Source organism: Orbicella faveolata, unplaced genomic scaffold (assembly GCF_042242905.1).
Source record: "Orbicella faveolata isolate gen_17 unplaced genomic scaffold, um_ofav_v1 contig_47, whole genome shotgun sequence".
Lineage (NCBI taxonomy): Eukaryota > Metazoa > Cnidaria > Anthozoa > Scleractinia > Merulinidae > Orbicella > Orbicella faveolata.
In genome coordinates, this window is record NW_028301577.1 from 10,571,115 (window position 1) to 10,599,086 (window position 27,972).

The 27,972-nt window shown below is 37.9% G+C and overlaps 3 protein-coding genes across 4 annotated transcripts; 2 read left to right on the plus strand and 1 right to left on the minus strand.

Annotated features, from left to right (window-relative positions):
• Positions 1 to 1,959: 1,959 nt before the first annotated feature.
• LOC110048418 (protein-L-isoaspartate O-methyltransferase domain-containing protein 2-like) lies at positions 1,960 to 9,588 on the minus strand. Of its 2 annotated transcripts, none has more exons than XM_089279044.1 (4): positions 9,398 to 9,588; positions 6,955 to 7,557; positions 5,560 to 5,683; positions 1,960 to 4,718 (listed from the first exon to the last, which is right to left on the minus strand). In XM_089279044.1, exons 2-4 carry the CDS (start codon positions 7,534 to 7,536, stop codon positions 4,570 to 4,572), a joined length of 855 nt encoding a protein of 284 aa, XP_089135170.1. In that variant the 5' UTR covers positions 7,537 to 7,557; positions 9,398 to 9,588; the 3' UTR covers positions 1,960 to 4,569. The 2 variants fall into 2 exon arrangements, with proteins under 2 accessions (XP_089135170.1, XP_089135169.1); XM_089279043.1 differs by having other exon boundaries at positions 9,292 to 9,585.
• Positions 9,589 to 9,839: 251 nt separating this feature from the next.
• Positions 9,840 to 16,433, plus strand: LOC110048420 (peptidyl-prolyl cis-trans isomerase FKBP1A-like). Its single transcript, XM_020754211.2, has 5 exons — positions 9,840 to 9,997; positions 10,159 to 10,248; positions 13,252 to 13,274; positions 14,159 to 14,232; positions 16,130 to 16,433. Exons 1-5 carry the CDS (start codon positions 9,916 to 9,918, stop codon positions 16,182 to 16,184), a joined length of 324 nt encoding a protein of 107 aa, XP_020609870.2. The 5' UTR covers positions 9,840 to 9,915; the 3' UTR covers positions 16,185 to 16,433.
• A 756-nt stretch (positions 16,434 to 17,189) lies between these two features.
• Positions 17,190 to 27,615, plus strand: LOC110048419 (CDK5 and ABL1 enzyme substrate 1-like). Its single transcript, XM_089279902.1, has 11 exons — positions 17,190 to 18,068; positions 18,719 to 18,814; positions 19,558 to 19,633; positions 20,137 to 20,245; positions 20,887 to 20,999; positions 21,389 to 21,495; positions 22,030 to 22,066; positions 22,641 to 22,706; positions 23,362 to 23,398; positions 24,437 to 24,507; positions 25,484 to 27,615. The coding sequence occupies exons 1-11, from the start codon at positions 17,461 to 17,463 to the stop codon at positions 25,619 to 25,621; spliced, it is 1,458 nt and encodes a 485-aa protein (XP_089136028.1). The 5' UTR covers positions 17,190 to 17,460; the 3' UTR covers positions 25,622 to 27,615.
• The last annotated feature ends 357 nt before the right edge of the window (positions 27,616 to 27,972 follow it).

Below are 27,972 nucleotides of genomic sequence, written 5' to 3' on the forward strand. Positions count from 1 at the left end.
TCTTAAATCCTTTTCAAGAGTCATATCTCCTTTGGAGAGCGAATAATCTCGTTCGAGAGAGCCAAAACGAATATCATGATAAACTCCTTTGCCAAAACAACATTCTAATGACAAGGCGTCAAATTACAGTGCACATAATTTGCATAAACTTTAAACTTCCGAGAATTTGCGACCCTTAACGCAGTTTATGAAGAAATGTTCAAGCTACATATTTTTTTTTTTGAATCAAGGCATTCTGTTTTGCTATTTAATTGGTTTCGTACTCGTCTAGTTCATGTCACGCAACATGATTTCCTCAGCAGTCAGACACAGTTTTCTAAACGAATTGGCAGTTGCGAAGTCTGCTAAGTATATTTGAACTACTAGTGAAATAAATTTGGCTTAACTATCGTCAATGCTGATATTCCTTAGGACTTGAATTGGCAAGAACATTTGTTCGTCAATGAATTCTGGCACAATTCCCCGTACAATCGAAGTTTTAATTTTCCCGCACAATTTGCCTCCAAAATTATACAATGATATTTTTGTTTCCTGCACCATACTAGAAAGCCAACTAACTTGGAGGCATTTAGATATTTAACTCAAGTTACCGAAAGTCCTATCTTTACAAATTTGGAGATAGACATATTTTGCGCGGTGCAAGAAACAAGTCGCATGTGTTAATAAGCTACGAGTCCAACAACGTTTTCGTATTTACCTCGTTTTACTGCAACATGATTTTTTTTTACTCTCATGTTCTAAATAATAACAGCAGTAGCCACATACTACCTGTTTTTTGTCAGCGTTTTCGTAGTTTGAATTCATACCGCGATCGGCTCAGCTGTTATCTCACGAGAACGTTTCGAGCGTGAACTTTGCTTACCTGGCTGGCGCATTCGTGGACCGACCCTTTCCGAAAACGATCGACATCTTTGTATGTGACATGAACGTATAAGGCGCGATTCTTGCCGAAACTTTCCTCGCAAAACACCGCATTCCGTCACGAAGGGCGAGTATTCAATGTCGCGTTTCGTGCCCAGTTTACACGGTCTACGCATGGAACGCCTGGGACCATAACCGCCATTTTCGCGACCAACAACGGCTTGAATTTTTATGACTCGGGCTTTCCTATAGCTACGGAAGCCAGAGTAACGAGGGTTCAAGACCACATAGTCATCCAGCTGCAGTTCCCTGATTATGTTTTATCAGAGTGCAAAGGAAGTCGTGTCCAATAGCCTGCTCAGACTAGGATTTTGTGGTTGCATGCACTGGTGTTTATATTGTTGGGTGTGGTACTTGCCCCTCCTCAGAAGCTCCCTAGGGGATGGACAAAGAGGAAACAGGGTGCGCGGGAACATTCTCCGCATGCTTTCTCTCTCTCCCCAACCTCTGCACTGCTAGCCTGCACAGTCAATGCAGTACAAACGAGGCATATACAGAGAAGAAAATGGCTAGTAGCTTTCACACCAAGTGACCACTTGAAGGGATATTGCTTCTCCCTACCTACACAGACTTAAGTTTAAGCTAGAACTATGAACTACATAGGTTACTTTATAGTGAACAGACATCTATGAGATCCTATATATATTCAGAATCTGCATGCTAAAAGTTGGCATTTTTTAAAAAAAATCCCTATACAGACCGATCGAGCCTAAAAATTGAAAAGGGTTTCTTATTTGCTGCAGTGTATTTGGCTTAAATACCCTAAAATACATATATATACTAGCCAATTGTACGGTTACCCCCAGCATTAAGTTTGCCATTACCGGGTGGAGAGAGGAACTGTGAGAGTAAAGTGTCTTGCTTGGAGCACTCAATCTAGAGACGAGTGCACTAACCATGAGACCGCTGCACCTCCCAAAAAATCATCAGTAGAGGTTACATTTTATGCTAACACAGAAAATTGTAGGTCCTTATACATGTAGGCGAGTGTTTAATGTACTGCTAGTACATCACAGCACAGAAATGTACAACAAAAACTCCTGGTGTAAATACAATATTTATTGCTGTACTTATATAAATTAGTTAAACCCATGCTGTCATGGCCAAAGCAAAAATAATCTACTGTATACAGGGCACATAACCATAACAAACTTTAGCAACCATTATTTCTATTTATTTATTGCTGTACAGATGTGGATAGCTACATAAAGACCATTACATTTACATACAGTTAGCCATTTGTCATTTAAAACTAATTCAAGGTTTGCAGGAATGGCTTCTTTGTGATGTTTCTGTGTAATAATATTATTACCACAAACTAAAGTAGTTTAACATTAACACCTGTAAATAAATACTGTTAACTGCCACTTGTAAGTCTCCTCCCCCCACTTAAAACCCCCTGCTTATAGGCTCATCTATCTGTAAACCAAAAAAAATACATCCGGTTGCACACGAAAGCCCCCCCCCCCCCCCCTGGATATAAGCCCCTTCAAGCTTTCCTTGATGTCTTTCAGGTTAATTAAAAACCAGTACATGAAAAATCAAGGCAGCTACAGCTCATTTCGAAACGTTTTTTTTTATTCCGGTTATAAGCCCCCTTGTATATAAGCCCCTCCATTTATAAGCCCATCTAAAAGCCCTTATGAAGTTGTATGAGCCCAGGGCTTATAAATAAGCAGCAGTTTACAGCATACAAGCAATAAGAATGCCAAGACTTGAAACTTGAAAACTAAAAAATATCAAAGGATGCAGTGATTTAATACATTAACACCACTATTTTGACGTGCAATGAGTTGACCTTATGTTGACTTTTAGACATAGTTGAAAAGGACTTCCACCAAGACTACAAAGCTCAGTGCAATTTAACTAAATCAAAACTTATAACTTTCATACTTTAGTAAGCATGCACCAGTGCAAAAAGACAAGTGGCCATTGTTCTCAAACAAAGAAACAGATGATGCATGTTTTGTAAAGTTCCATAGCCAGTAGGCCAGTGAAGTGATATATGAAAATGAAAATAATAACATCCATGCAAAAGAATGTTCTGCTAAACTCCTTTCATTTACATCTCATCATTATTTTGCATAAAACCCATCAGCTATCAAACACAAATCATGGCATTAAATATACTTTAGTCCACTGTCAACACATCCTTGGAAATCAGGGGCAGTCAGTGGGAATGAGGAAAAGTCAAAACCACGGGAAAAACTTTGCCGGCAAAAAAATTCTTTCGGTGAAGTTTTTCCCGTTGTTTTAATTTATCCCTTGCCTCCACAGGTTAAAAAAAAAAATTGAATTCCAGCTCGCCCTTGGGACAAGTACAGTAAGTGGCTCTTGAATTTTGTTGTCCTGCGCAATATTTTGCTCTTTCAATGATTTAGTTGGCAGATGACTTGCCTGATCCCTTGCCCATTGGGCAAGTAGGAGTGAAAAGTTACCAGAAGGAGAATCTAATTGTCCTGGACAACCAGATGGCACATTTTTCAAGCCCTGCTCCACTGACCAGTTGCCCCTGGGTCTCCAAGGATGCTGTTTACATTTTTTGTTCTTTACATTTATTTTACAAGCAAAATATTTGGAAGATGTACCTGTTTACAGACATCCATCTACATGCAAAGGGTTACTAGACAAGTGTTTTAATGTACACTGTAGTAGGTCAGTGCAGGGTGCTTTTTGTTGGGCCCAATTTGTATTGAAAAAGAAAGCAGTCCAAATTATTTTCTGAAATTCTCAAAGGTTGTCAAAATGTACAAATTATTTGGGCATGCAATGTATTTAGGCTACGATTCTCATTGATCACTAGATGAAAATTGTAAAAGTCATAATCAGTATTCTCATCTACAGAATTGTCCCTTTGTAACGATTTCACTTATTGTAATACCCTTTTCCAAATAGTGCAACTAAGTAACCCAAATACAACAATTAATTGATCACTTTTGTCAGGATTTTTTTACAATAACTGCTCCTGACCAGTATATAGTGCTTGTAAGTTAATAAATCCTCCATCTTCCACCATGTGCCGCTTACTCAGAAATGCGTTGTACCAGAAATTATCAATGTCCTACCAATGACTTCATGGACATTTTTTAGAACCTTACAATAACATTTTAAGTGAAAATAGTCCCCCCACTCCATGAAACTCACCCTGTACAATCAACACAGTTATGTCTCAGAAGCTTTGTTGAAACATATCTCACTGCATAGAGAATAAACACTCACTCTCTTGTGCTCCAAATAAATAAAACAAAGCCATACATGTATGTTTGCAAATACTTGCATCCTTCAAACCAAATGTCCAGAGTAAGTGTCATAACAGTGGGCACTGGCTGTCATTAAGTTATTATTCACCTATAGCCTTGATCTTCACACCCGCAGCAAACTTGTTTCTTTCGGGTGAATTGTATCAACTACAGACAAGTTTACCCATAACATGAAGGGCCCATCAAACATACTCAGCCATAGTAGCTGTTATGGGTTACAGCCCTTACTGAGCACTTCATTCCACATGAAACACAGGAAATGACTATTTATTTTGCAATCTCAGCACCCTGGGCAATAAATCAAAGTATAATTGCAATGGTCTTACCAGCAAGAATAATTACCAGTACTGTTGAAAATTACTGCATGGATAGGTTGATTATTTTTAGTTTACTCTTGCCTGCATTCATGAAAGTAGTTCAGGTACATAACAAGCGCTTGAGGGAGAGGAAGATCATTTAGTCGTTTCACTCCTTCGGGGCCAAGAGCCTTTCTAATTACAAGTCTGCAGAGGTCTTGGAGGTACCTTGGATGTGTAGCTGCAAAATGAATAAATAAATATATATCAGTTAAACAAATTGAGATAGAAACTTAAATTACTTGAGTTTCACCCTTAAAGTGATCAACAGACTGTGCCCATAGCGGCGGTTGAAACAAAATATAAACTGACTCATGGAGGGCGTGTGGAATAATCCTGTTTCTGATTGGCTTCATAGAACTTATTCTCGTGCCTGCAAATAAGTTCCTGTGAATAAGTTCTATGCAGCCAATCAAAAACAGGATTGGTCCACATGCCCTCCACGAGCCAGTTTAAGTTTTGTTTCAACTGCCGCCATGGGCACAGTCTGATGATTGCTTTGACCCTGAAACGTGAGAAACTGTAGTTTCTCGCTAAATTTGTATTTCGCTCTGCATGTGTTTGTATCGAGCACCCCTACAATTGTGTGAAACCACTTCTATTTTTCTTTGTTCATATATTAGTTATTAAACAATTATTAGATGAGATTTTTGTGACATCCAGAATAATCAAGGTCAAGGTAGGGGTTATCAGCCGAAGCTGACGGCAAGCAACACAAAGCGCGTGAACTCTACATGTTTACCCTTAGAAATCATGCACCACCATCATAAATGACATGATTACCAGTGACCTTGAGTGTCCTTGACATGATTATTGTATAATCTGCAGTTATGACGTCACAGGTGCTGATTTTGAAAATTCACTGTACATTTTTGGCCCATCAGAAAAGAGGTAGTGAGTTCAATGTATAATAAATATATGTTATTGAACTAGCGTGGGGTCCATATTGCAGGCATTACCTTTACCTATTAACGTTTTACCTGAATTTTGTTCATTTGGCATCAATCATATTTATAACTTACGTATTTCAATGAATGGCTCCAATCCTTTCTTCATTTCTTTGCAACTGATCAGCGGGGCAAAAGACACTGGTAGTACACCCTCAGTGTCCCACTCGGTCTCCCCGATGCGACGCATTCTACACAGCTTTTTTCAGGGGTCAAAGAGTCACAGTATCAACCAAAAGTGCACCATGAATATCTCATAAGCCCTAACCTTGGTATGAGAAGTCATTTTAAATATGTACCGTAAAGTTCTGTAAAAAGATCCCCTTATCATTAGGAAAACTTTTAATAAGTGGTTTTAATTAAAATATGCTTTGCTCAAATCACCTGTTGTGCCGTTATGTAGTATTTTCATATTTTTAATGGAGAAACAACAACAACATGATGTTAAGTGTAAATTCTGGGAGAAATGTATACTCGGAAAAAATCCAAGTCCCAGATGGGATTTGAACCTGCAATGCTGTCAGTGAGTTCATATGAGTCAGTCTGTGGCTGGTAGCCGCACAATGCGGTTCCAGTCGATACCCACAATTTGACCCTTGCTCACCATAGAGTCTCCAGTAGCTCAGTGGTTAGAGCATCCAATTAGATCACGGAGGGTCGTGGGTTCAAATACCATCTGAGACTCAGATTTTTTCCAACTGTATGTTTCTCCCAGAATTTACAATTAATAATTTCTTTTTTTTTTTGTCAGGTTTTTTAGTGTCTCATATTAAAACTAGCCATATTGCCTACCAGCTTTTAGCCTCCTATGCAGATGTTCTTTGGGCATTGTGTGACAAGCTCAAAGAGCATCTGTGTAGGAGGATAGCCAGCTCTATGAGTCTCCCACCAGTGTGAGGTTCAAAAGTTATAGGTTTAATTCATGCTGGGAGAACTCAGAATTGTTTTCTGATCTGTCTCATCAATAATTTTAATTATTGTGTCACTGATTGACTGATTAACCACCTTTGCATCTATAGATCTGTTTGAGGAACAGGGATGATGCAGTGATTTTAGAGCTTGCCTTCCTCTATAAATGTGGTCCATGAAGGTTCAAATTTCAGATTTTGTGTCATGATTAGACCTTGAGTTGGTTGTTGGTTAGACTGTGTCCTTGGTGTGTATGTTTTTATCTACAGGTTCTCTGGTTTTGCTCCCTCAAAAAGAAAAAAAAAACTGTCTACTTCTAAACTTCAATTTGATCTGGACATAGTGGACAATATCAAAACGTTCCTCAGTCAGATGTGCTACTACTTTCGAATTTATCATAAATTATTAAATCATTAATTATTTATTTCTATGCCTACCAAGCTTATAAATACCATCATTGTTTTTTCCAAAATAAATTAAACGTTGCATAATTTTTGTGGTGCTTTTGATGGTATGGAATACTTACTAATAACTGTGATTTATCAGATATATTTTATTTACCTTGTCATTGAAAGGCATAACCAAAATACCACCCACTCTCACTAAAGACTTCATGTACTCTTCATTTTCATTAGGACATGCTGCACCACAATACACACGGTCGTATTGTCTATAATGTGTATTGAGACACAAACAGTTCCCAACGATAAACACTGGTTCACCAAAATTTGTTCCTTGGTAAACTGGGTTAGTCTTTTTAAACATCTTGAGTTTCTCCTCCGCAAATTCGACGACATCCTCAAACAATTCAACCCCATGATTAATGCCGTTAGAACCAATAATTAAGCCGACCATAGTCGACAAGTAACCAGTACCGCTGCCAAGATTCAAGAATGACAATCCTTCCTTCAGTTCAAGTGATTCTAGGACTTGAGAGTAAATGCAAGGAGCTGATAGATGTATGTTCCCACTTTTCCAAGCCAAATCTTTGTAAGCATGTTGTTTTGTTTCCTCAGGAAAATAGTCAGCCCTGTTCACAACCCGCAAGACATGCTCAACTTCTGGTGATTTGATGTAGTTCATCTCTTTTAAATTGTCAACCAGCTCATCGTTGTCTTTTCCTGCACTTACGGCTCCACCCATTATATGCTGATCTGACGTTGTCTATGAAAATGACAGAAGGAGTTCTTTCTGTGATCAAGTCCCTACTACCAGAATAGTGAAAAGGTTATTCTTATCAATCCAGAAACTTTGTTAATTCAGCCATTAATAAATACATGCCAGCTGGGCTGTCCTGAAGGTTTGATTTACCTTTAGCTAGCCTTGGTCATCAGACCCAAAACTAGCTTGCTACTTTGTGGATGAATTGTATCAACAACAGGCAAGTTTCCCCAGGAAGGGGGGGGGGGGGGAGGGGGCTCCCATATAAAAAGGACAGGGGTGTTCACGGTACCTTTTAGGGGTTAAAAAGCAGTTTTGTTACTTCTTAGGGTGTTCAACCCAAAAAGGTCCCAGCAGTCCTGAGCTGTTAGTACCTTTTAGCTATGGTATTGAGCTGAAAAAAAAATATAACAGGAGATAATGTGTTGTTTTAGGGCTGATACCACTTAGGGGTGAAAAAAATTCAAGCCACTCCCACAAAACAAGACCTTGGTATCTCTTATACCGGGATTCTTTTCAAAATTTCCGACAAGCCCTGTCCTTATAGATGGGAGTCCTGCCCCCTGGGACAAGTTCAGCCATAGTACCAAGGGCACATCAAACATACTCAGCTGAAAAAAGCACAGTCAGGAACATTACTGGTTATGATCCTTAACACTGGCCCTGAAATGTACCATATAACGATTCGATATAAACACCTGGGTTTTTTTTTAATTTCAAGCGCTGAATGGGGGTACATATTGGAGACAAGGCCTTTTTAACATCATTTAGCAGCAGGGCACTAATCTTGTTTTTGACACTAACCTTAAAGTGCAGAAGTCAAATGGGCAAGTGTGAATGAAAGTTTACAAGCACCCGTCTGACATCCCCGTGATATGACAATCTGCCCCCAGGGAGGTTTGAATTGAATGAATCACATATTCGTCGGGTGACCCTTTTTGACATAAATAGACTGACAAATAATTTTGGAGACTTGATCTTTTAACATATAGCTATTTATCAACTTGAAATTCACTGAGGTAAATTCATTAATCACTGTAGCGATCAGTTTGTGAAGACTGGCTTTCAAGTATTGGGTCAGTGTTTGCCCTTCATCAGAGCAAGAGGCTGTTGATTGAAATGTAACCTTCAGAAACTCTCTATAGCTGTTAATTTACCTTTATCAACTTATGATAGCTCTGTATTTTGTGTTTCACTTGCCGGCCGACACAGAAAACAGTTTCTTTAGACACTTTAGTACCTTTGTTTATCCGTTCACTGATTATATATAGTCAGATCATTTGATTGGAACGGCTAGCTGATCATAACATGTGGCCTTAGCATTAAACTGCCTTCGTGAATGTACATGTACTGTAGATCGAGTTATTCTTAGCACAGTCTCTTTTATATAAATTTTGACGTATTAACTCATCTATTTCAGCCAAAAAATAAAACTAAAGCTTTATACAAGGATGGGAAAAGGTAATTATCAACACGAGAGAATGAGTGAACAAGTTTTAAAACAATGTGACTCGTGACATAGATAATCTCTCGATTACATAAGACTTAAGTTTATAAACGTAAGCGTTTTTGTCGACGAATATCAAAATTACTGTAGATATCCTCGATCCTCGAATGCGAACTTCTTTAATTTTCCGCAGTGCGACTTTGATGTAGATGCAAAATTGAAAGAAGACAAATCATGGTGAAATAAGTGCCTAGGAAATGCCCCGAGTAACAACAAGTAAGCCAACATACCTTTATTACTCCGCAAATTATCCGAATTTAAGCTTATTCTGCACGTTACGATTGAACAGCGTTGAAGAAACTGTTGTGATAAAAGGAGCACAAAGATATAATCCACCAATCTTTCTGAGCTGCGTTGATATTTCTGTGACTTGTTGGCTTGAAATACTTGAAAAACGCTCTTCCTTCTGGATGACGAATCCCGTAAAAGAGTACACCGAAGCTAAAACAGTTCAAGGGCAGCTTTGCCTTGTTTTCTTTCAAACGCAGTGAGTGAAAGGAACCTTGGACCGAAACAAAACAAACCAACAACAGTTCGTACTGTCCAGTGTGGGGTGAGAAGTACGGTTACATCAGGTTCCACCGTTGTTTTTCAGCACTGCGTTATTTGTAATCACTGATGTGATATAAAATTAAAGAATAAGAAATAGATATTAATGCATAATTTAAAAAAAAAAACTGGCCGTAAAATTGTTTTTTGCAGTTAAAGTATAAAAAAATGCAAGGGATGGGGTATGGAAACAAAGAACCAGGCTGACAGCCCATGACAGTAAGTTGCTGTCTAACATTTGTCACGTGGTGTCTCAGCGCACGGAAAGATTTTCGTTGTGGAGCTGAGAGATCGAACGCCAGATCATGGGAGTTGAAAAGGAGACAATCAAAGAGGGTGGTGGAGCTTCTCCTATGACAGGGCAGACAGTCGTTGTCCATTACACTGGTAGCTTTGTTTGATAACTTAACATTTGGTACACTAAGCTTATGTGTGTGTGCATATTTGAGCTTAGAATTGACAGAAGCGTAAATTTAGTGGTATACTTTTAAGGCTACAGTATACACTTCGTCGATCCCTTTTGTATGGTAGCTTGTCTTCTTTTACAGGAACGCTAACAGACGGCAAAAAGTTCGATTCTTCAAGAGATAAAGGGAGACCTTTTCGCTTCAAGCTCGGTACGGGCCAAGTCATAAAAGGTGAGAGTTGAAATACATCTCGTGTTCAAAAGTAACCCTATATTGCATTTTTAACACAATATTGGCCTATTTGGAGCGACTTTCAATACCGGGCCACTTATTAACATATATCTCAACGCTGCTAACAACGAAGCATACAGAAACAAATTGACCACTAAAAAAATCAGTGAGATGTCAATGACCCGGGGTATCCAATCGATGGAAACCGATGATCGGAAATTCAATCGATCAATCGATATCAATCGATAAAATTAGTTAATTGGCATCGATTGGTATCGGCCAATCGATGACCAATCGATAACCACACAAAAACCGTTCATCGATTGCTATCGATTGGCTCAGCAACCTCGTACAGACTTCATGCACGCTACCTGTCCGATTATCTGCCATTTTAGGAAGCCCTGGGGACCAAATTGGTAAAACAAATTCTGACCCAGTCTTCTGGGTGCAGAGAATGCAGAGAATATACCCTGTTGCACGTGTACTCGAATTACTCACTTCCCGTCATTGCCTTTCCGTGTCACAATGTCTACGCAAGACATCCGGGGTATTACTGAATTTATAAGGTACATCGTCAAATGCTATCATCTTTGCCGAAGAAGAGGGGAGAATGGGGAAACACATTTAAAGTTGTGAACCATTGTGGACAGCTCAGCCACCTACAGTCCGAGCTTGTGGATCCCCTTTGGTCACTACATGCAGCTATTTCTGTGTTGTTCTCCTTTTCACATAAAATGAAATGTGTTTACAATTACTGCGTACAAGTTGTGTTTTTTATGCGTCGATTCCGGTTCCGTCAATCTGCAACCAATCGATACCAATCGATACCAATTTATCTAGCGATTGGTATTGATAATCGATACCAATCGATAACCACACAAATCTTCGATATCGATTGGTCATTGATTATCAATATCAATCGATTAATTGATATCGATTGCTATCGATTGATATCGATTGTCATCGATTATCGATTCCATCAATTGGATACCCCAGGTAATGAGTGGCCTGAGACATGCATGTATCAACATCCCCCCTCCCAGGGGTGTGGACAAAACGTGGGGTAGGCCATGGCCTAGGCCTAGGCCTAAGCCTGTGGCCTACCGGTGGTCAGAAACAAAACATCGGTAAGAGCTGAACGAGTAAGCTGGCATAAAATTATATCCCTCATGGTCTCTTGTATCCCTCTTATAGGGGTATACTAAAAAGTCACTAACACGATTCTCAACATCAGACTCAGCCTTGAAACATCCTATTTCTCACTGTCTTCGATGTCTCTGCCCCAGCCAAGCAATCAGTCATAATGACAGGATAACAGTGTTTCCGCCAGACTGTGCCATTGCGGGAATCCTGCAATGTAATCAGAGAAGGCCCCCTAAAACACAAAAGAGGGGCCAAGTTGGCCCTTTCCTTTTACAAGACTGCAGGCATAACACAGGCATAGTATTTTAAAAGCTATCCCAGGGCTTGAAATTGCAGCCAATAGGTTGCCAATGCAATGTGACTACATTTCTTTGTGTTGACGATCAATAATGGTTATTTTGTGACACATTATGTCCTTCTATAAAACCATAATGAAAGATCTTTGCTTCTAAAACATTCAACATAAGAAAAGAAGTCAATCCTTCCTTTTGCTTTGTATTGATTCTCTCACGTTGGAGAGACCATGTTTGAAATCGCCCTACATGTATAATGCACTGCAAACCCTTTTATCACTGACTATGTCATGTAAGCCTACACACTTACTATTAAATTTTATCATAGATCCTAATAAACTGCTTTATTTTCCTTGGTACCCTGATGCATTTTTTCCTTCTGTAGCTTTCAATTTATTGGCCCCTTCCTAATAAACTTGGCCCCTAAAATCTTAGGTTTTCAGGGGCCACTTTGGCCCTGAAGTAAAATTTTCTGGCTGAAACACTGGATAAGAGGGAGGGGAAGGGCCGATATTATGTGGTCACTGAGGATATCCAAAATGGCGGCTCCATGATCCATACCAGTTACCAGTTTGTAACATATAGTGGAGTGCTAGTGTAAACATGGAATGAACGGTGTTGTATCAGACAGCATCTGCAGATAACACGAAAACAGTATGCTCCAGTATAACTATTTAAGTGCCTCTTTAGTGCTATAGAGGACTGAATTTGTAACATGCATCCTGGGACACACAGGAATCGCCCCCATAAACATTTCACAAACTTAACTTGCTTTTCCAACTGAAGTGTGATGGCATATCAACACAAGTGGTGTATTAATTATTAAGCTGTTCCTTGTACATCAGAAAGCTCATTTGGGACACTACCTACATATTGGAGGACATTGTGTCAAAAAGGTATATCACACAAAGTAATTTACAAATTGAACAATCTGTTTAATATTTTATTTTCTTTTATCTTAAAATAAATGTCCTAAATTTAGTTAATTAATTAATTGTTGGATATTCTCAGTGACCACATAAATGTTGCCTGTTCACCTGCCGTTATGGTTGATTGCTTGGCTGGGGGAGATGTCGAAGACAGTGAGAAATAGGATGTTTCAAGGCTGAGTCTGATGTTGAGAATCATGTTTAGTGACTTTTTAGTATAAGAACTAAAAGTTTTAAATTTTCTTTTGTTTTTAACCTCTCATTAGTGGCCACTTGACAGATAATATGGATAATAAGATAATAAGATAAGGTGTTGTACTGAGAAGTACAAGGTCAGACTGAAATTTCTCAATAGGAAGTACCAGATTTTTTTTCAAAGTTGACTTTTCACATGAATAAAACGTTTGAAACATACATGTAGGGCAAGTCTCTGCAGTTACCATAATGCTAATGAGGCAAAATTTTGACCCAATATGGGCTAAGCTCTTGTAAGCCACCACCTCCCGTAAGCAACCACCTAGGCTTGAATTTTTGGGTGGTCACTTATGGGAGGTTGGACTGTATTAAATCTAGTTTTAATTAACTGTTACCCTGTAGTAACAATATGGTTGCCTTATAACTGTCAGTTTTTTTTTCAGGTTGGGATGAAGGTGTAGCAAAGGTATTCACTATATTTGATAATGTGTAAAGGGACAGTTTCAGGTTTGATGAATGTGCAAGCTATGATGTAACCCACCTCTTTCCATTTTTTATAAACCAGTCAGATGTAAGTGGATAACTTGTCCAGTCCTGAATAAAACTGTTGGGCCAAGTAGTAAATTCAATGTTCAGTACTAAATTCAACATTTTTTGTGTAATTTCATTGACATCTGTGAAATTTGGGCATCAGACATTCTGCTAGCTTTGGTGTGGCCATATGGCATCTCAAAGGATATTATTCTTCTGTCACAAAATTATAGTCTGTAATTACTGAAATATGTGTGGTTGATATGGATTTAACGAAAACATACTTTATGTCTTGAGTCAGAACATACAAAAGGAATGCTAGTGAGAAATCTCACTTATATTGTCAGATGTTTGCAATAGTCATCTGCATGCTTCTGACTGTTTTGTAAAAAGTCGTCGGAATAAAATGGTTAGCATTGTATCTTGCACATCTGCATGCTCAGTGGGAGCCCACCAAAAAAATAATAAATTTTAAATGAATAAACGAATGAGCAAATGAGCGAGCCAATGAATGGACGAAAGAACCAACCAACCAACCAACCAATGAACGAACAAATGAATGAACGAACGAATGAACGGACGAACGAACGAATGAACGAACGAACGAATAATGAACAAATGAATGAACAAAAGAATGAATAAATAAATAAATAAATATCACAATCTGGTATTTTGCTTTGTTTTGCTTTGGTTTGTTTTATTCCCTTCAGATCTTTTATTAATTGATTACCATGTTGGCAAAGTACAGTATTGTATTGTTCCAGTTTTACATAATACTCTCTCCCAAATAATAAAATTGAATTTGATATTTTGTTTCAGATGAAAGTAGGCGAACGAGCAAAACTGACTTGCTCACCTGATTATGGTTATGGGCCCCAGGGCTACCCTGGTGTATATCCTTTTACATGTTTCTATTATTGTGAGATTGTGTAAAATACTGCAAATCCTTGAATTAGCACCTCCCCTCAAACAAGTGCCCCTCTCCCCCTGATTTATGGAAGAGTACTGAGACAACAAAGGATGTATAGTTTTGGTCATGTTCAATCACAAGAAAGTGATTATCAACTCATTCAAGCACTGCACATTAACTGTCACAATGGATGGTAGTGAGGATCTGCTGCCTAAAGCCCAACCAACCTTGTGCAGCAGGCCTAGACTGGCTAAAGGTGTTCTATTATGTAGTTCTTCAATTGAGACAGGGTCCTTTTGAGACTTCTGAGGGACTGACACATACATATATTATGAAAAACCAATCATACCTGACCATGATTTGGGAAAAATTTAAAAATAAGTGCCCCCCTCAATTAAGCACCTCCCTTGAATCAGTGCCCCCCATCTTGTCCTAAATTTGAAAAAAGCATCTGGGCGCTAATTCCAGAATTTACAGTATATAGCAAATCAGAGACTGGCATGTTGGCTGAAGTCTGGACTCAAGCCTTGGCTAAATAATAGGACCTTTGTGCAATCGTTTTGTGTGACCTTGTCAGTCATAAAAAAAGGGTCTGGAACATAATGGATACCAGAATTACAAAGAGCATGATGAAATATGAAGCCATTGATGTTTAATGTGAGATTTTATGGCAGTTTGAAATATCCGATGTATGTTATTGATGTAGTGTGCAGTCTGTATTGGGGAAACTTGTTGAGCAGGCAGTCCATACACTTGCAAAAAAAGAATGAAACCAATATTCAGCTCGTATTAACCAAGCAGGAGGTCTGTATGGGAGAATCTTCACCAATTGCAAGATTGTGAATACCTGACTGAATGCAGTGAGGTCTGTACACACAACCAAGGTTGAGATTTTCAAGACCTATACAGACCGACTAAGCTTGGTTAATAAGATTGTTTATTATATGCCAAACAAGAAAAATCTAATTCGTTTAATGTAACTGGTTTGTTCTAACTGACATTTTGCTTACAAACAGTGATGAGCTGCACTTAAATCCATCAAAGTTTGCTCATTCTCTTTACTTTCTTGTCTCATTGGGCTTTTTGATACTTCCACTAATATTTTTAGAAGAAAATTGCCAATATTCTAACTTGAATTCTAGTTTGTAACTTTCTACCATAAAATGTAACCAGTGTAGATGCTGGTCTAGATGTCAGTCTAGATGGGAGAATCTAGACCATGGTCAAAATCGATTTCAGCCAATCAAATTCGTCAGTTTGGTAGTTCCCAGTCCTTGTGAGACACAGCCATGTAATAATCCCTAATAAGGACTGAACAAGCTAGTTCAATCTATAAGGTATTTGCTATTTTAATTAAATGGCTCTTTTGAAATTCTGCTGACAAGCATGCACCAAAGTTCAGCATTTTTTGTATTTACATTTTCAGACCACTTTCACGTAAGTCAAACTGAAATCATTCCCCAGACAAAAGTAAAATAATTATGTCATTCTCTTCTTATAATAAGAAGAAACTGTATTTCTTTTATGCATGTTTTAGAAAGGAAGTAGTCCATCTTAACGATCTGTATGGCAAAATTGGGACCACCGATCAGAATTCTCCTTTTCATCATGGATTTGCCATACAATTATAAATTTATATTATTATTTAATCTTATCAATTTTGCATCTAGCAATGTTTTCTAGACAAATCGTCTCAATGTTAAACATTAAAATCTCTGTACTTAAAATCTTGCACTCAAACATCCAAACTAGTAGTCTTGCAAATTTAAGCTTACTCTCTCCTTTTCTGGCATTTATATTGCATTGCTGCCTTTCCATTTGTTTGTGAGTAACTGGTGTTTAGAGTTGACAGTTTGATTCTTTTCCTTAACCATGTACACTATCCCTCCCAATGCCACTTTGGTGTTTGATGTGGAGCTGCTCGGTATTGAATGAGGGGTCGATGAGCATTTCCATCACAATTTCTTTTCTTTTTTGTCATAGCTCACTCTAAGAATCAATATTGTATTCATTTGGATTAGTTAGGTTAGATCAATTGATGGGATCATATAATAACTCACGTGCAAGACGTGCTGCCCTCAAGTGATCATTCCATTGTTAATTCATTTTTTTTTTTTGTAATTTGAAATTATGTAACAGTGTTTTTTGTGATTTTTGAATAAAGGCAAGCTCTGGTAATCAAAACTGTGAATGAAATGAACTTTTTATTGTGCTGTTAATATTTCTAGCTTATCATGTCAATAACAATGAGCTTTTATGGCAGTCAGGGTAATAAATTTAATCTATAAATTATTTCATATTGGGAGTACGGTTTGGTGCCATATTTGTAGGTACCTAATATCATTTTCCTTGAGTATCATTCTGCTCTCCTTAACCCTGAAATTGAAAAAAATTGCTTTCTATTCTGAACACCCCAGATGATACCACACCCCAGTATCCCTGTCTCAATCAAATGTGGTCTCCTGGGGTTGCTCTTTACAGGCCCAGCTCATCAACCCCTGCAGGAGAAATCACTAAGATCTGATGATCATGTAGCATCACTATTGTTCAAAAACAAAAATGCCCCTCTGCACAGAAGGCGATCTGCCCCGTTAACAAGGTTCTTTATAATTGGCCAAATGAAACAATAGGTAAACAACACGAACAATGCCCTAGCTCTAAGAGCCAAAGAGGTGTAGATCTAATCAAAATAGAGGTTTCAAAGAGGGTCAGGTCAATAGCGCACAGAAGGAGAAACAATTCAGGAAAAGTGTGTCACACTTGTAATAGTGACACATTTCCTAGCAGAAAGGTTGCATGATGACCCTATGAAGGGCTGCAAACTACGACGTTACTATGATGAGTCAGCAAATTAAGGGATGAACTTTTTGGGGTTGTGGCAAGGGGGGGGGGGGGGGGACAGCAGTTGGGCTTCTGGGGCATTAATTTTTTTTTTTCACCTTAAGGTTGTGCATGCTTTTTTTTTGGTGGGCAAGCAGTTGTGCGAGAATTTTTGTTAACATCAAATATCAGAACCTGGTTAGTAGAAAGAACTTGTGAGATGTTTTGTTTCCCCATGGCTCCCTTTGCACAATTTTTTTCGGCCCTCTTTTTGCTGTGCACGAATTGTTTTTTGGGATTATGTTTCAAACCCTGAAAAAAATAATGGTCTGTCCCTGATACAAAAAATCAGGTGCTTACAGATGAACTCCTGGAAAATTAAAGAAAATTAATGTATCTACCTGGCCCCAGATCTCCCACGGTTAGGAGCTCGATCACTGAGATATACCTTTCGGGGGAGGGCTTGGTTGAGAATTATTTTAGCGCACGGCTAGCGGGTCGGGCTCAATATTTGTCAACAACCGCCAAAATGGCGGCTGTGACAGCTGGCCGCACGAATAGAAGAAAGTCACGGCGCATAGCTTCGGCATGTGCTTTCCTTTCGAATATTTCTCTCGACGGGAATATTGTTAAGGAAGAAGTTGAACGGAAAACGGAGAAAAGTGCAACGAAAAGAAGCCACGAAAATGTGACAAGAAACACTGATATCTTGTCGCCCAGGCGAACTCTGCTGCATTCGATTTCTGAGCCGTCGACCTCGAACTGTGAGGAAGGAAGCACTAAACGGGTTATAAACAGACAACGAAGCGTAACGGACGCTATCTGTGAAGGGAAGCGGCAAGACAGTGCTGTGGTTGTGCGAAGGAGCGTTTCAATGTCTGAATCGCAATCGACTGATTCAACGTCCACGAGTAGTGGTGGTGTGTGCAGGAGCAAACATCGAATTTCATGCTTAATGGGATCTTCGTTTCATCACAAGAGGAGAGCAAATGACAAAAGGTAAGGGTTAATTCATATTCTGTTATATTTGACCAGTAACGAACGATTTAGCAAATTATGTCGTTACCCCTAAATGAATTGGAACTGTTGTGTCATGAAAATTAACATTTAATGAAGGAATATCTTAATCATGAATAATTTAATTGAAGGTATTGTACACATGTACTACGTGGTACTACGCAAGGAGATAAGTTCTACAACAGCTGTTGGAAGTATGAAAGCCAATAGGAGTTATTATTCAGGGGCATTATGTGAATGTGTACGTGTTCCTCCTTTGTGCTATAAATTATATTAATTAAAGCTCATGTGGGGTTTCAGTACAAATATCCCAGGGGGGGACTCCCATATAACAGGGATGGGGGTGCTTGTCGAAAATTTTGAAAAGAACCCCTAAGAGGTACCAAGATTGTGTTTTGTGTGTGTGGCTTAAAATGTATTTCTCCCCTAGTATATGGAAATGCAAATTTCCTTTGCATGTTCCATTGTTGCATCAACAGCTCATGCCAAAATTATGTAGTTCTGCGTTTCTTTCAAGTTATGGAAGTACAACTTTTACGTCTTGTAGCAGTGCACTCATGAGTTTTCTCACGATATCTCTACATCTCTAATTGTCCCAATTAATGATTGATTTTGTCATGTTTGAATCACAGGATAGTGTTGTGTTCATCTCACAAGGCCCCAGTAGTTACATACTCAGTCTTAAAGTATCACAAAGAGAACCAAGAAGCAGGCCAGGAAGGAATGAGGTGAATCTCGGGTATTCGTAATTTCAAACCAGTTTCCTTTCTGTATTTTAATATAGGTAACCCAGACATGTTTTATACTTACCAACTCTTGCGCTTAAGCACGAGTCTCGTGCCTTAACAGATCAAAAACTTCCTAAATGTGTAATTATGCAAACTAGAACCAATGCAAGGAAAAAGGCCTTTGCCCTGTCAATGTGAATTATGCTACTGTACCTCCTCCAGTATTCTATTAAATTTTAGAGGGAACAATCACATTTAACAACATGTTGACAAAACATATCCTACAGCAGGTCTGAGACTTACTTCTTTGGGACATCATCAGAACCCATTTGAATTCAGTCAAGTCATCCTCGAAACTCCTGGTACTCCTGGGATGAAAATTTCTTGCCTTTAACTTACAAAATGTTGGCAGGCAGGGCTTTGCTCTAGAAATTTGTGCCTTAGTGCCACAGGTAACAACGTTTTACCTTTGGGTGACTGAAAAAACTTACTTTTTTCCTATAAGCTTAAGTGCTGGGCACCCAGGTTTTTGTGGTTAGGAACCTTTGGGGCCCCTAGTAATTTTTCGTAGACCACAGGCTTGGCAGGTATAATGTTGGTCACCATCTGACCAATGTTCTAAAACAAACTGTTTTAAGACACAACTAGTAGTAATGTGTACGTACATGCAGTAAGACAGTATAAAAGTTCAAGACATTGTCAAATAACTTATAAAAAGTGGTTTGCTGTCTTTTTGGTACTAGCGTTAGGAAGACATCAATAGCAACACCCAGCCAATTTGTTGGCATTGAAGGAGTTGAACTTGGAACAGTAGATAAGGTACAGTGTCACTGTGTACAGTACCTATTATTTCCTTTGTCAACAAAACGAAGAATGATTCTAGCATTAAATTTGTCGCCATTAAGAAAACATGGTGCTTGCTCTGGTACTGTACATGTCTATGTAAATCTTAATGTAAGTCATGTACTGTACAGTACCTACTTGGCTACCAAGCTTGGGTATTTTTTGGTTTCTCTTGTGTCTTTGTGGCCTGAATTTAATGAAATGTCCTTAGCCTGTACAAGGTAGGATTTGACCAAAAAAAGTTCTGTGCATTAGCCACTTAAAATTTGTAAGAGCAACATGCACTGTACACCTTAACATGAACTTGAACTTGGCTCAAAGTGTGAGGAAAACCCAAAGTATACATACATATTTAATATGCTATGAAGCTCAAAGAATGAATGTTGTTGTCATCAAGAAATTGGCAAACCTGAAACATAGTTTTATCTGTGTTGTCAATTCATGTATTTGGCTCATAGATCGTTTGATTTTGCCATCAGACTGTATCGTACAGATCATTCCTTATTTCAACGTACCCATTCAGATGGAATGAAGCTGCTGCCAGCAGATCTATGTCTTTGCCAGTGGATCCTGGTGGAGCATCACAAGGTAAAGATAAAAATTATTGTGCTTTATAAATATGCTCTTTTTGGTAGTGAATTGCCTTAGTTTTGTCTTTCCCATTGGTAAAATTTTGTTGTAAATATATTAGTCAATTTACTTATGAAATACTAATTTTTAATTAATGATCCACAGGGCTGTAGCTAAGAAAATAGTTGAGATCCCAGCTAAGATTTTCATTGAGCCAGTCATCATTTTTCGTGGGAGACCTGTGACAAAATTTTTGTCCCCAATTTTTTGCAACGCCTTGAATGCGGGGCTACCAAGCTTCGTGTTTATAAGATGGTGGACGCAGATCACGGAAAGAGAACACGCTAAACAAGTGCTCAAAACAAGATACTATTTCAAGTACTTTACTCGTTATAGTGGCACCGATACTCAAGGTAGTCAGGAATTTATTCCAAACTTTTCATTTAGTTGATTTAGATGGTTCAATATAGTTCAGATATCAAATGATTGTATGTGCGCAACCTGATAACCATTTGTTGTCCTTTACCGAGTGATAGCCCACCAAAATCCATCCAGTTATCACCTCTCTTGCAGCTGGTGAATTTAGCTGGCAGCCAGCACTTAGTGACAACCCTAGATCCAGAGGAAGGTTTTACTGTTTATTACTTCTTATCTCACAGAGTCTGGTGACAGCGCTTTTACATCACCAAGTGGATACCATCCCCATCTGCTTGATGACCCTGAATTGACTTCAGGACGTCACCGGAAGGTTCTCAACCTTGCATCTTACCTGGTATGTATGCATCAGGCATTATGTAAATGTATGCACGTTCATCATGAAATTACTCCCTTTGCAGCAGTTGAGACATCAACATTCACTAAATTAATGGGTTGTAAATAATGAAATAGCTCCTTCTAAGACGTTTTGCCTCTGTTTCAAAATGAGTCTCAATTTGTGCAAATTCTGTCATTTGAAAATGAGCTTAGATGTATTTATAACCTCTCCATTGATTTTATACTAGTTACGCTCATTTTCTTATGAACTGCTTTGCAGTGGGACTCATTTTGGCAAAAAGCACTCAGAAATGCCCTACTAATTAATTATGTAACTAAAATGCTGTTTGGTTTAGCAACTGAATTTAGATTTTGTCAGTAGTAAATCTCTTATTGATTCTTTTCTAGGTATCCATGGTAGCATATGCAAAGCCCTCTGAACTGAAAAAGGACTTGAATGAACAGTTCAGGGAAAAGTTTCCAAACCTCAACATCACACTCACTAAACTAAGAAGGTACCAAGTGAACTTATTTTCAACTTCAGTGCAATGATGGATTCATCTAAGTTCACCGATGGGAAATGGGTATAGATGCACTGTCCGGAGTCATTGTGTTGTACTCTTGGACAAGATATTTACTGTCACATTTCCTTTCATGGTCGGAATCCACTTGTAGATTGGACTGAATGTCCAGTCACCTTAATGCACAACTTTACCTTTTACTTACTGTTCGTGAGCTGTAATAAACATTTTGTCGCTGGTTGCCTCAGGTTTAGTGACTTGTACATGTATGTACATAACTTTTGTAGCTATTCAAGAGTAGACTTGCACAATGTTGTCATTTGGCAACAACTAGCACAATTCATTCTGTTTTCCCTTTGTTATTTAAATGTTGAAGTAGCAGTAGGGTTTAATATTTACAATTGCCTTAATTAGCATGAGAAAAAGAAAAAAAAAGATCCTGGTGGTTTTAGTCAGATGACACCATCATGGAAATTGCCTACTGAGAAACACAGTATTTATTTTCATCTTTATTGTGTCTTTTTATAGCCTTAAGAAAGATATTGTTAAAATAGCTATATCACAGGTAGGATTCTTTGTTGGAAATGAACTATAATATTAAGTTGTAGTATAAGGTGTTGTATTTGGAATGAAATTAGGTCTGTTAATTCATGACACTAATGTACAAGACAGTTAGTATGGTTTTGTATCTCAGTTACAGAACTTAATTGTTAGGCTTCTGGTGTTTAGATATCTCAGTGGGCATGGGTAGTGTTTATAGTTTTAATGATAGTAATAGCATTGTTCCTCACTGTAATAGTAAAGCCCATGGTGTTACACCATACACATATAGGTTCTCCAAGGTGCCACTCTTTGCTGATCCCCCAACCCTCTGGAATTTTGTTTGGGCCAAACAGATATGCAAAATGCCAGACTAACAAGGTGGCCAGGATTTAAAGGATGGTTGTATGTGTGAGGTGTGGTTCCAATATGGTGAACATTATAAAATTCGTACCCATGACATTTATATAATGTAAATGACCATAGGCCTGTGCTGCATGCAAAGGGGTACAACATAAATTTAACAAAATTAATAATTGTTCATGTATGTCATTTGGCGAAAACAAATTTTATTCCTTTGTTTTCTTATCTCCTATCAGGAATGTCAGCTGGATCTGACAACAGTAGCTTATGCATTTGTATATTTTGAAAAACTAATTTTGAAGGTAAGGTTATTTCAATCACTTGTTAGAATTTTTTGTTAGGAATTTTTGTGGCCAAATTGTTTGTATGGTGTAGTTTAGGAATGCTCTTGCTGCAGTGCATGTAAATTGATTTATGTCATGCCATTAAGACTGCAGCCAATTAGAGGGCTGGAAACCTGCTAGTTACAGTATAAGGCTATAAGGTTATTTTTCAATTTCAGGCATTTGAATTAGTAGTTTTGTTTCAAATAAAATAAGGTCAAAATAAGTTAGGTCTTCCTGAGAAATCTTTTGAAGACCTCTGCAAACTTTGAAAATGTTTCAAAAGTGATTGGAAACATCTGAATGACTTGCAAACATTATCAGAATGAATTTAAAAGTCTTTGGAAAATACCATGAATATCTCACTGCAGTAAGATGCTTTGCATGCACACATACCAAAAGACTATTTCGTATATATGTAAACATTTACTGATGTGTGTATATATGTACGTGGATTGCAACGTATACATGCGCATGCAGCATAACCAGAATGAGTATCATCCTAGGTGTAGTTTTTAATTGATGGAACTGTATGTTATCTGAACTGGTACCTTAATCAAGTATGCCTGTACATGAAAATATCAAGTGTAATGTGTATCCAACATAAACTGTGTTGTGATATTTCTTTTGACAGGAAAAGATAAGTAAAGCAAACAGAAAGCTGCTGGCAGGTAGGATTCTAATGTTTTAATGCCTGTCTAATGAAGACTGAATAGGTGGAGGCATCTAATGTAGCGCAGCAAGGGGTTAAAGAATCTACAGGAATTTTCTATACATGTACAACATGTAGCTTTTCTTTGCACAGTGCAACCTCTGAAAACTATTGATATCTGGGTCAAAAATTATGGAATAGGCTCCCCAGCAAATTAAGGTTGGCTGCCAGTATTAATGTTTTAAAACAAACATACGTAAGACAAACCTGGAAACTCTACTGGATGAGGGATGCTGAAGCTGTAATCTATGCAATAATTAATTAAGTTTTTTTTAAAATGTTTAATTATATATATATATTTTTTATTGTTAAGTATTTTTATGAAACTTGTAGAAAGACTAATTTTTAAATTATTCTTAGGTTTTGTAACTTGTAAATAGACTAATTTTTAAATTGTTCTTAGGTTTTGTTATTTCTTTTTAGGTAGGTGTCTTCTATTAATAGAGGGTTATCCCTTGGCTAAAACAATTTGACACATTAAAAAAGTTATTATTATTACTATTACTATTACTATTACTATTACTATTACTATTACTATTACTATTACTATTACTATTACTATTACTATTACTATTACTATTACTACTATTACTACTACTATTACTATTATTATTATTATTATTATTATTATTATTATTATTATTAGAGCGGTTTTCAGTTGAGTGTCGAAAGTAATTAGACAATTACTTTGGTTTTGGTTTTAATACAGTTTGAGATTAGCTGAGAAGTCTAACTGGTAAGTAATTGGTTTTGGTTTTGGTTTAACGACACTCAGTTGAAAACCGCTCTATTATTATTATTGTTATTATTATTATTATTATTAAAGTGATGCAGTTTTAAGGCAGTGTGTTATGATAATTTGGTGACTGCCCTTGCATTTTACAGTTTTCAGAAATGCTAACATAAAAAAACTGTTATGGATGAAAGAGGTTCCATTTTTTTCCTGCTTCATTCGACAAATTTGACCTTACTTGTTTCGCGTTACATGCATCTTTAGGTTCCTGTTTGTTGTTAGCTGCGAAATTTAATGATGATATGAAAAGAGACAAAATAAAGGAGCTGATTGAGGTAATTTTTTTTCTTATGTTTATTCATAGCTCTCGCAGGCCTTGAAAAAGGCCTTGGAAAAAATTGCCATACGTGATAGCTTTGGAAAGTTGTGAAAAAACATCATGTTATTATTATTATTCACTTAAGTCCAAAGAGTTGATTTTAGTGAAAAAAGGGCTGACGTTTGTATGTGCCGTGCTTTTGCAAACTTTAACTTAATAAGGCTCATGTGGTTCCTTGTGATGCTAGTACGTATGGGTTATTGACCAAGTGTGAGGTCAAGATGGCTGGATATTGGCCAAGTCGAGGTCCATAAACTCGCAAAAAAAGAACGAGGCCAATATCCAGCCATTTTGACCGAACAAGCTTGGTCAATAAAGGATTTATTATATGGGTTTCGCGGAAATTTTTCTTGCGGGATACGGCGGGTAGTCCCGAGCGGGCAAGATAGCTCCATCTTGCCCGCTCGGGTAGCCAATCACAGCGCAGGATTTGATTCATCTTGCCCGCTCACGGAGCTAGCCATATAATAAACACATTTAGTCCCCGTGCACACTACGCCAGAGGAATGTGAAAAACGGCGGTTTCACATTGAAAACGCATCAAATGTTTTCCGTCCACACGACGCCAGAGGAATTTAAAAACGCAACAATCACCGGTCATTTTGGATTTGTGTTTGAGGCGTTTTCAAATTCCTCCAGTTTGAAGAGCGTTTTCGAGAAGCTCCATTTTCGTGGCAGATAGTGTGGACGGGTGGCCTAACAGTAGGAATGAAGCTGCGTTTTCAAATTTCTCCAACGTAGTGTCGACGCTGCGTTACTGAAAGCGTTTATTTGAATGCTCGCATACTATTGCAAGCTCTTAAATTTTTTTTTTTAATTGTTTGTGCTCAGTACGATCTTAAGAAAGACTTTCACTCTAAAACTGTACAATTATACGCCATGCACCTTGTGAGTTGACGAAATGGAGTTAACTTTTATGCCAATTTTTGCAGGCCATCGAGGACAGGTTTCGCATATCAGCCAAGGAACTTCTGAAGTTTGAATTCCAAGCAGTGATAGCTCTTGAGTTTGATCTGCATGTTCCACAGTGGGAGGTGTTGCCTCATGTCAAGCGTATGGAGACAGATTAACGACATTGATAGACAAACACTTATAGTGTTCAATAAATATTGAATGATCTCAAACGATGAAATTGTTTGATATCATTCAAGTAAAGAGTGGTTTACTTGCAAATGATACAAGTAAAGAGTTTTGTCTGAATAATGGTGGTTTTTGCAATGCTGAAAAGCCTTTTTATCAGGGTTTACATTGCTCTTGTAAATGCTGGAGTTTTAAAATTTTGTCACTTTTCCATGTTCTCGTATTTTGTGGCTACCTTGAAAATGCAAATAAAAATACTTCTTAAACTTTCCACAAATACTTAAAGGTCAGTTCCCCGCAAAGCACAATTCTTTTTAACTTTCACACCATCTGGGTTATGGAAAATGTACACTTGTAACCGGGAAAACTCCTGGACCTCCTGCAATCCCAACATCTCTGATTGGTTCAAACTCCGTTTTATATTGAAGCGATAGAGCACTTTTTCCGCGTTTACATAGCCTCATCTAAACACGAGGAGGGTTGGGAAATTCGAGACAGTTATGCAAACCCTCGGCTACGTCTCGGGTTTACATAACTTTCGAGAATTCTCCCAACCCTCCGAGTGTTTAGATGAGGCTATGTAATTACGGAAAAAGTGCTCTATTGCTTTTATAAAATAATTCTCAAAAATACGCGCGAATCTAAAACGTCACAACCGTGTTTACATACTCTCATCTAAACACACCTATCGACCAATGAGAGCGCGCGTAGTGGCTCAGTTATGTTATAATCATTGGTATGGTCTATATTGTAGCTGGTGGTCGGCTTATCTTTAAAGTGATTCTTTTGTTTGGTTTTGTTACCCATTTTGGATGTGGTGGTAAAGTTCCAGGGATTTGCCTAGTTCTCTAACCAGACTTCTTCCAAAGGTGTCATCACCTAAAAAGGTTGTTAATTTTTCAGATGACGAACTGCCATTAACTCATTTGCTGAAAATCTGAATAATACAAATAGCTTTCACCTGTGTTTTAATCCTAGAGCTGTTAGTGGCATGAGCAAATTGTGAACAGTTTGAAAGCCTCGTGTGAAAACGAAATATGTTATATTTTGTAAACCTGGAAAACTCCTTGAATCCCAACATCTTTAATTAATACCCACCCAGTTTTATATTCACTGGTCTGGTGTATATTGTAGCCTGGTGGTCGGCTTATCTTTAAAGTTATTCCTTTGTTCCGTTTTGTTACCTATCTTGGATGTAGTGGTACAGTTTGAGGGATTTGCTTAGTTCTCTAACCAGACAGTAAAGAGACGGGTACTGAAGAATTTAGGAAAACAAATTTACAGGGTTTTTTTCATCTGTTTCCTCCTCTCTCTAACAAGAGATAAGCAACTTAGTTCTCTGAGTTGTGAAGAGCTTTTGAATTTCAGAAGTGCTAGGAAAACCTTCAAGGTCCAAGAAATTGTTCAAAAGGTATTGCAGTGTCCATACTTACTTTGATGGAAAGTAGTGTACGTTTTGGTTACGATCGTTTTGGTGAAGTTAACTTCTATTGAGTGACACTTGTTGTTGAGTCACCTTGTCAGTTTGATAACTAACATTTATTCCTTAGTTAGGATCCCTTTTACATGCTTTCAGTGATTTCTCGAAAGAAATGGTGCTGGATATCCATTTAAAATTGAAATAATGTGGTAATCAATTCTCATTTTGAGTCCCTTGGACATGGTATAAATCTAAACAGGTCATGTTGTTTGCTGTCCTTTTACCAAGTATTTGTTATAGTAACTTTTTCGTAACACGCTTGAGATCAAATGAGCGCAACCTCGTTTACTTTTTTGACAATGCAATCGCCCTGACTTGTGGAGAAAAATGCATGAGGTTTATATATGGTGCAAAAATCATTTATAAATGTATAGTTGGGTTAAGGTTTATTCTGAAGTATGAAAGCCCTGTTTGTATAAGATTTTGTAAATCGAGTTTAAGAAATGTGAAGTTGACATATTGTAAATAATAGTTTATTTTGTAATTAAAACTGGTTGAACCTTGTGCCCCATGGCTTTACCAATCCTTCCAAGAATTGCTCCCAAATTCGAAAGAATCAATGCTGTCCGTTGCTTTTTTTTTCTGATATCTTGAGAAGATGCTTCGAACCCGTGATTTGTATTGAAAACACGCCTACTGAGCAAGGTTACTTACGGTCAAAGATGCGCTCGCTCGCACCTCGGGTAATATATTGTGTGCACGGTTTTAACGACGCAACTGAGGAGACACGGTGTTGAGGCAGCGTTAGTTGCAAAAATTGTTTGCTGGGTATGAGGAAACATCTTATACAGAATAAGCATTGAAAACATGTATTGTTCACCTCATAAACGATGGGATGTAATTGCAAACGAGGGATATATG

What these genes read in the sequence shown, in the direction of transcription:
- LOC110048418 (XM_089279044.1), bottom strand. Translation starts at nt 7,536, where the DNA reads ATGGGTGGAGCCGTAAGTGCAGGAAAAGACAACGATGAGCTGGTTGAC. An exon ending in TTATGCCTTTCAATGACAAG is followed by an intron (nt 5,684 to 6,954) that starts GTAAATAAAATA and finishes CCCTGAAAAAAG; the next exon opens with CTGTGTAGAATGCGTCGCAT. An exon ending in GGAGCCATTCATTGAAATAC is followed by an intron (nt 4,719 to 5,559) that starts GTAAGTTATAAA and finishes TTCATTTTGCAG; the next exon opens with CTACACATCCAAGGTACCTC.
- LOC110048420 (XM_020754211.2), top strand. Translation starts at nt 9,916, where the DNA reads ATGGGAGTTGAAAAGGAGACAATCAAAGAGGGTGGTGGAGCTTCTCCT. An exon ending in AGTCGTTGTCCATTACACTG is followed by an intron (nt 9,998 to 10,158) that starts GTAGCTTTGTTT and finishes CTTCTTTTACAG; the next exon opens with GAACGCTAACAGACGGCAAA. An exon ending in CCCCAGGGCTACCCTGGTGT is followed by an intron (nt 14,233 to 16,129) that starts ATATCCTTTTAC and finishes AACCATGTACAC; the next exon opens with TATCCCTCCCAATGCCACTT.
- LOC110048419 (XM_089279902.1), top strand. Translation starts at nt 17,461, where the DNA reads ATGTATCTACCTGGCCCCAGATCTCCCACGGTTAGGAGCTCGATCACT. An exon ending in GCAGGCCAGGAAGGAATGAG is followed by an intron (nt 18,815 to 19,557) that starts GTGAATCTCGGG and finishes TTTTGGTACTAG; the next exon opens with CGTTAGGAAGACATCAATAG. An exon ending in TTAAAATAGCTATATCACAG is followed by an intron (nt 22,067 to 22,640) that starts GTAGGATTCTTT and finishes ATCTCCTATCAG; the next exon opens with GAATGTCAGCTGGATCTGAC.